Source organism: Artemia franciscana, chromosome 20 (assembly GCF_032884065.1).
Source record: "Artemia franciscana chromosome 20, ASM3288406v1, whole genome shotgun sequence".
Taxonomy (NCBI): Eukaryota; Metazoa; Arthropoda; class Branchiopoda; order Anostraca; family Artemiidae; genus Artemia; species Artemia franciscana.
Window position 1 is genome coordinate 3240858 of NC_088882.1, and position 8821 is coordinate 3249678.

The window sequence follows — 8821 nt, forward strand, 5'->3', positions numbered from 1 at the left end:
TTGGTTAATAGCCAATGTTAAATTAGAATACATTGATTTAAATCAGTATTTCCTTCTTTTTTAATTTTGAGAAACAAAAAGCAAAGAAGAAAACGGCACAGATTTTATAATAAAACTAGAATGTAAGGTTTTCAGTCCTCTTGTGACTTTCAAATTGCAATCTATGACAGTCGACAAAAAATATTTAGTCGTTAGTTCTATAAAATTATAATTAGACGAGTATTAGTATAATATATTTTATTAGTATTTTTAGTTGCAGACAGGACAATGGAAATAGTACGACAAAACCAAAGATAAGGATATCATTTAAAATTGATGGAATTTTGACCTAAACACTTCCAAAATAACTACCAAAATTAGATTAAAAATATATAAGTTAAACTGTCATCTCAAAAAAACATAACAGCAGTTCCTGGTGATTAATCCATTTTTATTCTGCTTTAAATTACTTTTCGTTTCGTGTTTTATGCACACATTTTTCTTATCACAGCATTTAATTTATGTGGACTACATATTGAGGTAATATCTGCTTTTCGTTGTCGATGATAATCATTGTTCCTCTTCCAAGGGCATCCTTTTTAACACGGAGTGAGTCGTATCCATTCGTTAGAAGGGTGTTGCCAGTAACATCCTGTGAACTCCCTGCTAATATCTTACAGAGTATCAGAGCTTTCACACTACCAGCATATCCTAAAGCTGTTTCAGGGAATTCTGAAAAATAATGTCCATGGCCATAAGCTGTTCGCTTTATGTAAGAGCGTTGAAAATTATTCTTGAGGATTGACTCAATATTTTTTTCAATTGGAGTACCATGAAATGCCAATATTGGATTGGCTTCTTCTGCACCAGCTCCATATTTCGCAGCAAACTGTTTTGAGGTTTCCAAAAATTGTGATTCTAATGCTGGGTTTCTCACATAAGTTACTTTTATCACATCCCTATTTTGACACAAGCGTCGAAACTGTGCCTCAGCTACACGAAAGTGATAGTCCAGCTCATTTGATGGATTAAAGTATCTACTTGGGTAAATTTCATATTTCTGAAACTTGGCTGATAGTATACTTCCAACAGGGACTCCCATTTGAGTAGCTTTGAAATTGATAATATATCTAGGATATGCTTGACGTGGGTCGTAGATGACGAATTCATCAAATAAAACTCCACCAGCACTTTTTGTGTCACGAGGAGCGAACAATGAGTCATAACCTAAGCTTCTAATAGTACTATAATTCATTGTATATTGAGGAGTGGAAACCTTCATTTCTTTTCCAAGTAGAACGTCACATAATATAAGTATATTTGACCCTTTTGTATAGATTTGTTGCGCACTCTTACTAGAATCAGTGGCAAAGTAAATACCACAGCCAAACATTCTTTGTTGGCCATCGTTGCGCGGTAGTCGGAAGCCATTAGTAATAATATTCTCACAAGCTTCGGTGTTTGTACCGTGAAACTTCTCACGTGAAGTTGAAGGTTCAAATAAATTGGTTTGACATAAGTAAAAAGCTTCGAGTAGATTCGCGTTAAAAACCTCTTGGACTGATGAAACCTCGGGGTACCAGCTATGAGCAGGTTGGATGTACTTAAGAACTTTGTCTCTAACATCTACAAAGACGGAGGACGAGGGATCCAAACCGGATACTTTAAACCTTGTTGTGTCATTTCTATACTCAAGTGCCTTTTGCTGGGCAATTTCTTGGTACGTTTCTAACTGACGTTTTCGTGTTTCTGAAAAGAAAACATGCATATATAAATGTATTTATTTGTTCAGTTGCTTTTTCTTATGTTTATTTATGTTCAAAGTTTACGACTAACAATTCCTGGAATTGCAATGCATTTGTACAGCTTTGTGCCGTTTTTTGAAATTACCAGTAAAATGACAAGCTTACCAATTCAAATAAATTTTTATGTAACAAAAAAACACAATATATTCCTCTTTAAGAACAAAATACACAAAATGAGATGTCTAGTATTTATATACCCTGTCTTTATTTTCCTAAGGACTTAATAGTATGATAAATTCAGTAAATATTTAACTAGCATTTTGCATGATTGCTAGAGGACTATTTTTCAATACCAAAGGAATAACTAGGATCTCAACTAAGACAATAAAAATATCTAAGCTTTACAAGCTAATATTTACTCAAACTTGATATTCAAACTAACAGATTATCATGACCAAAAAGTAGAGGACTGTGAGTGCTTACAAAGTATAAACATTTTGATGCTTGATTGATTTGCAATATTGTTACGTTACAGTATTTGAATAATATTACTTAAATATTATTCATTTAATTATGCTTATCTTATATATTTAATTATTATTTAAATATTAATTGAAACTTGGTAAAATTATTTATGGAATTATATGTGTTTCTACTCTTAAAGACACAACGAGTGGAGCTTCAGATGAATCATAATTTGCAATAAAATTTCTATTCTGTCTGTTTTTACTGTTAGAAAAAAAACTTTACCCCTATTCAGAATTAGATTCAAATTTAAAAAAGCCAAAAGAGAAAAATGCAGCTATAGATTTTAGCTTAAACAGTGGAAACATAAGTTTTCTTTTCAGGGACCGGAAAGAAAAAGGTGTAATACAGGGAGATTCCTTATGGAGCTTGTGTATTACCTTGTTCTCATAAGGGTTAATAAAATAGTTTCCATGATTTACAGGCCAGTCTTCTTAATAGATTAAATAAAAAAAAGGCTTTTCAAATGATAGTAAGGAGCAGCATCAAAACTTAAAACGAATAAAAATTATTCTGTATATGAAGGGCTGCTCTTCCTTCCTTCCCACCACAGGAAATCTTTCCATAGAAAGTTCTTCTCACGTGAAATACAACCCCTCACCTCCCCTGACATGGAATATTCAACATTCTTAGCGCACTTTCATTTGAAAAATACTTTAATTTATTATTGTTTTTCAAATGTTCCCTCCGGAAATTCCCTCCTTGATCGAACAAAAAACCTTCAAAAAGGGATAAATCCATTTATTTAGACAGTGAAAAACAAGTACAAAAGTTAAGATATTTCGGTCACATATACAGCGACCGGCTTCAGTAGAAATTAAATATAAAAAAAACAAGTTTTTTCTACTGAAAGTAAGGATTGACACTAAAGCTTAAAACGAACAGAAATTAGTCCGTGTATGAAAGGGGCTGTTCCCTCCTCAGTACCTCGCTCTTTACGCTAAAGTTTTTTAATGTTTTAGAAAATATATCTTTGAGAAAGAGTCAAACTTTCAAACAGTTCGTGGTAACGAACTGTAGTAAGGAGCGACCCTCAATGGTAACCGAAACTCTGAAGAATGGTAAACTCTATATTTTCTAAAACTCTATATTTTGATACAAATAGCTAAATCAAAAAAATCGCATTTTAATGCTGATTTTAAATATATAAGTTTCATCAAGTTTAATCTTACCCATCAGATCTGAGAAAATTTGCCTTATTTTAGAAAATAGGGGTAAACACCCCCTACAAGTCATAGAACCTTAACGAAAATCACACCATCAGATTCAGCGTATCAGAAAACCCTCTTGTAGAAGTTTCAAGCTCCTATCTACAAAAATGGTGAATTTTGTATTTTTTGCCAGAAGGCAGATCACGGATGCGTGTTTATTTTTATTTTTTATTTTTTTCTCTCTTCCCAGGGGTGATTATATCGACCCAGTGATCCTAGAACGTTGCGAGAGGGCTCATTCTAACGGAAATAAAAAGTTCTAGCGCCCTTTTTAAGTGACCAAAAAATTGGAGGGCACCTAGCCCCCCTCCCACCCTAATTATTTTCCCAATGTCAATGGATCAAAATTATGAGATAGCCATTTTATTCAACGTAGTCGAAAAACCTTATAACTATGTCTTTGGGGACGACTTACTCCCCACAGTCCCCGTGGGAGGGGCTACAAGTTACAAACTTTGACCAGTGCTTACATATAGCAATGGTTATTGGGATGTGTACAGACGTTTTCAGGGGGATTTTTTGGCTGGGGAGAGGGGTTGACAAGAGGGGGATATGTTGGGGGAACTTTCCATCGAGGAATTTGAAATGGGGGAAGAGAATTTCCATTAAGGGAGCGCAAGATTTTCTAGCATTATTGAAAAAAAATGAAAAAATAAAATGTTTTTGAAAAGTTTTTTCAACTGGAAGTAAGGAGCAGCATTAAAACTTAGAACGAACAGAAAATATTACGCATATGAGGGGCTCACCTCCTCCTAATACCTCGCTCTTTACGCTAAAGTATTCATAGTGATTTCAACGATTTATTCTACTGTTTTGTGATTCAGGGGTCATTCTTAATGAATAGGGACAAAATTTAAAATTTAGTTTAAAGAGCGAGGTACTGACGAGGGGGTGAACCCCTCATATCAAACAGTTCGTGGTAACGAACTGTAGTAAGGAGCGACCCGGCTCAATAGAAACCAAAACTCTAAAAAATTGAATTTTGATATCAATAGCTACATCAAAAGAATCGCATTTTAATGCTGATTTTAAATATATAAGTTTCATCAAGTTTAGTCTTACCCATCAAGAGTTACGAGCCTGAGAAAATTTGCCTTATTTAAGAAAATAGGGGGAAACACCCCCTAAAAGTCGTAGAGTCTTAACGAAAATGACACCATCAGATTCAGCGTATCAGAGAACCCTACCGTAGAAGTTTCAAGCTCCTATCTACAAAAATGTGGAATTTTGTATTTTTTGCCAGAAGACAAATCACGGGTGCATGTTTATTTGTTTGTTTTTTTGTTTTTTTCTTTTTCCCAGGGGTCATCGTATCGACCAATTGGTCCTAGAATGTTGGAAGAGGGCTCATTCTAACAGAAATGAAAAGTTCTAGTGCCCTTTTTAAGTGACCAAAAAAATTGGAGGGCATCTAGGCCCCCTCCCACACTCATTTTTTTTCCCAAAGTCATCAAATCAAAATTTTGAGATAGCCATTTTGTTCAGCATAGTCGAAAACTATAATAACTTACTCCCCCACAATCCCTGGGGGAGGGGCTGCAAGTTACAAACTTTGACCAGTGTTTACATATAGTAATGGTTATTGGGAAGTGTACAGACGTTTTCAGGGGGATTTTATCTTGTTTGGGGGTGGGGCTGATGGGAGGGGCTATGTTGGAGGATCTCTCCTTGGAGGAATCTGTCATGGGGGAAGAAAAATTCAATGAAAAGGGCGCAGGATTTCTAGCATTACTATAAGAAAACAATGAAAAATAAACATGGAGCGAGGTATTTAGGAGGAGATAAATAATTCGCTCTTTATGCTAAAGTATTTTTAGTAATTTCAACTATTTATTCTACGGCCTTTCTGATTCAGGGGTCATTCTTAAAGAATTGCGACAAAACTTACGATTTAGTGTAAAGAGCGAGGTATTAACGAGGGTACAAACCCCCTCGTATGCATAATAAAAATATAAGATTATGAAAGTTTGTTACGTAAGTTAATTCTTAAGTTACGTATAATTTTTACTAATAAAAACATTCGTAAAATAAAAACATGCATTACTTCAAAAACGTTCAGAAATTAAATAAAAAAACAAGTTTTTTTAACTACAAGTAAGGAGCGACAGTAAGCCTTAAAACGAACAGAAATTACTCCGTATATGAAATGGGTAGTCCCCTCCACAATCCTTCGCTCTTTAAGCTAAAGCTTTTAATCGTTTTAAAAAGTAGAATTGTGGCAAAGAGTCAAACTTTAGCGTAAAGAGCGAAGGATTGCGGAGGGGACTACCCATTTCATATACGGAGTAATTTCTGTTCGTTTTAAGTTTTACTGTCGCTCCTTACTTGTAGTTAAAAAAACTTGTTTTTTTTATTTAATATAAATAAAACACGAGATTAGAAAAGTTCGTTACGTAAGCTAATTTATAAGTTACGTTTATCTTTTACTAATAAAAACATTCGTAAAAAAATTAAAAGTTCTAGTTGCCTTTTTAAGTAACCAAAAATTCGCAGGGCAACTAGGCTCCCTCCCCCGTTCCTTTATTTATCAAAATAACTCGATCAAAACTATGAAAAAGCCATTTAGCCAAAAAAAAATAAACTTGCGAATTTCGTGTTAATTATTCCTTTGGGGAGAGCCAAAATCAAAACATGTATTGGTTCAAAAACGTTCAGAAATTAAATTAAAAAAACAAGAGTTTTTTAGCTGAAAGTAAGGAGCGACATTAAAGCTTAAAACGAACAGAAATTACTTCGTATATGAAAGGGGCTGCTTCCTTATCAACGCCCCGCTCTTTACGCTAAAGTTTTTTACTTTTTTAAAAAGTAGAGCTGAGAGAAAGAGTCAAAGTTTAGCGTAAAGAGCGGGGCGCTGATGAGGAAGCAGCCCCTTTCATATACGAAATAATTTCTGTTCGTTTTAAGTTTTAATGTCGCTCCTTACTTTCAGCTAAAAAAACTTAAGTAATTTCTTTAAAAAGTAATTTCTTCTCGTTTTAAGTTTTAATGTCTCTCCTTACTTTCAGCTAAAAAAAGCTTGTTTTTTTTAAATTTAATTTCCGAACGTTTTTGAATCAATGCATGTTTTGATTTTGGCTCTCCGCCGAGGAATAATTAACACGAAATCCGCATAATTTCTCCTGACAAGTTCATTTCCTGGAAACTTCCCTCCCCATGGAAGATTCCTTCTTGGAAAAATCTCCAGTAGAAAACTTGTCCCCCCATCTTGAAAATTCATCCCAATAACCAATACTATGCGTAAACAATGGGCCAATCTTATAACTTAAAAACCTTTCTCTGCGATAAAAAAGACGAATAAAAAGAATTTCGCGCAGAGATTCCTGGCATATTCACCCAGTGTAAAATTTCCCTAGAAATTTCACCTCCACCCTGCAAACAAATTCCCACCCTACTGATTATTCTTACCATGGAAAATTTCCAAAATAGAAATACCCCCTCCCCTTGAAAAAAAATATCTGTATACTTCTCAATACTTTACATAAAAATGGGCAAATTTCATGACTTACAGACCTTTCCTCATGGGCTGTGGAGGATTATGCTATCCGCAAAGGCGTAGCTACTAGGCTTTCTAAATATGCTAAACAAAATGGCCATCTTAAAATTTTGAAAATTTGGATCAGATAACTTTGAGGAAAAAGGGAGATGGGAGAAGGGCTAGTTACCCTCCATTCCCTTTGGTCACTTAAAAAGGACACTAGAACTTATAATTTCCGTTTAAATGAGTTCTTTGTCAGTACTCTAGGACTATTGGTTTGATGCAATCACCCCTGGAAAAAAAGAAGAAAAAATACCCATTCGTGATCTTTTGTGATCAACCATGAAATTCCACATTTTTGCAGAAGGGAGTTTTGAACTTCTGCAATGGAATTCTCGGATACACTAAACGTGATGGTGTGATTTTCAATAAGATTTCTTGACTTTTAGTGGGCGTTCCCTCCCTCTTTTGGAAATAAGATAAATTTTCTGAGGCTCATCGCTTTTGACGGTTAACACTAAACCTAATGAGTCTTATATATTTGTAATTAACGTAAGAAGCCAAATCCTTTGGTTTATGTATTTATATTAGAATTCCATTTTTTTAGGGATTCGGTTACTATTGAGTTGTGGCGCTTCTTACCTTCAATTTGTTTACCATCACCTGTTTGATAATTGGTGCTAGTACTTCTGTCATTTTTTTACCAAACTTCACTTTATATTAACTAGGTTTTACAGTCTGCGTAATGAATAAACAAAGGTTGCTATTTAGAGTTCTAAATTACAAAATAAACCCAATTAATATATTTGAAGGTCCCCCTTCGAGAAACCCAATAATCACCAACTGTGATTATTTTTTATTTCTTTTCAAATTGTTCCTCTAGCCTGACTACATTGTTTGAAGTTTGAAGAGATTCAGAAAAGGTTTTATATATATATATATTTTTGCCCTATGGCAGGGAACTATTTTTTCGTCTATATTTTACATTACATTTGAGTTCAATAGTGCAAATGGATGCAAGTTACACCTACACCTGCACTATCGCACCTTAAATAAGACATCTCTCTAGAAATTTCTAACCACATTATACCATCTACAATATAAACAGTTTGTTTAAAATCCCAAGTTTGGCGAGTTTGGCATTCTGACTGTTTTGCAAAGGTACCGAAGGTCGCCCACCACGAAGGGGAGATAGTTCCCAAGACTTTGGTCTCCTTCCCTTTTTATGTTTTTGGTATTCAAGACATCAAATGTGTAATACTTTTCTGACAAAAACAACTTCACTTTTAATCCTAATTTCACAGGAAAAGCGTTTTTCAAGTTTATTTTTGCTTAGATTAACATTCTAGAAATATTATTCTAAAAGTTCGAAGTGAAACAACTTAATAAAGAGAATAGAATACTGCGACATTACCTTTTTCTGATTTATCCTTTTCTTCTTTGATTTTTTTGCATATAAGGCACTCAGATGGCATTATGCAAGGGTCCCCACACAAATTTGGGCAGTAATGGCCACAATTAACTTTCTTCTTACATGGTTCTAGGCAAATCAGCTTGGCACTTCAAATAAAATGAAAAATTATTATCCGATAAATGAGAAAGTACATATCTGAAAACACTTTTTCGTTAATTTAAATAAAACAATTCAAAAAAAAAATTAAATGTAAATTGAACTAGACAATCTGGAATCGTTTATGTAAGTAGTTCATGCATTGTCTTACGGTCGAAGAGAAAAGAAGACGATACTTTACCATACTTCCATGATTGAGTGCAATTGGTTAATTTTGGCAAATGATTAACCGTGCTTTAATTTAATTTTTGTTCATCTGTAACGAATTCTGGAAAGCCAATTACTTTAGATCCCAATTCTGGAGATTCCATTACTT

General features: G+C 34.1%; 1 protein-coding gene across 1 annotated transcript; it reads right to left on the reverse strand.

Moving 5' to 3' along the window:
• Positions 1-222: 222 nt before the first annotated feature.
• LOC136040290 (protein mono-ADP-ribosyltransferase PARP4-like) lies at positions 223-8495 on the reverse strand (the record flags this gene model as incomplete). Its single annotated transcript, XM_065724534.1, is given in 2 exon segments — positions 223-1728; positions 8350-8495. Coding segments are annotated over 2 exon segments (1381 nt in total), but the record flags the coding sequence as incomplete, so codon positions are not given.
• Positions 8496-8821: the final 326 nt, after the last annotated feature.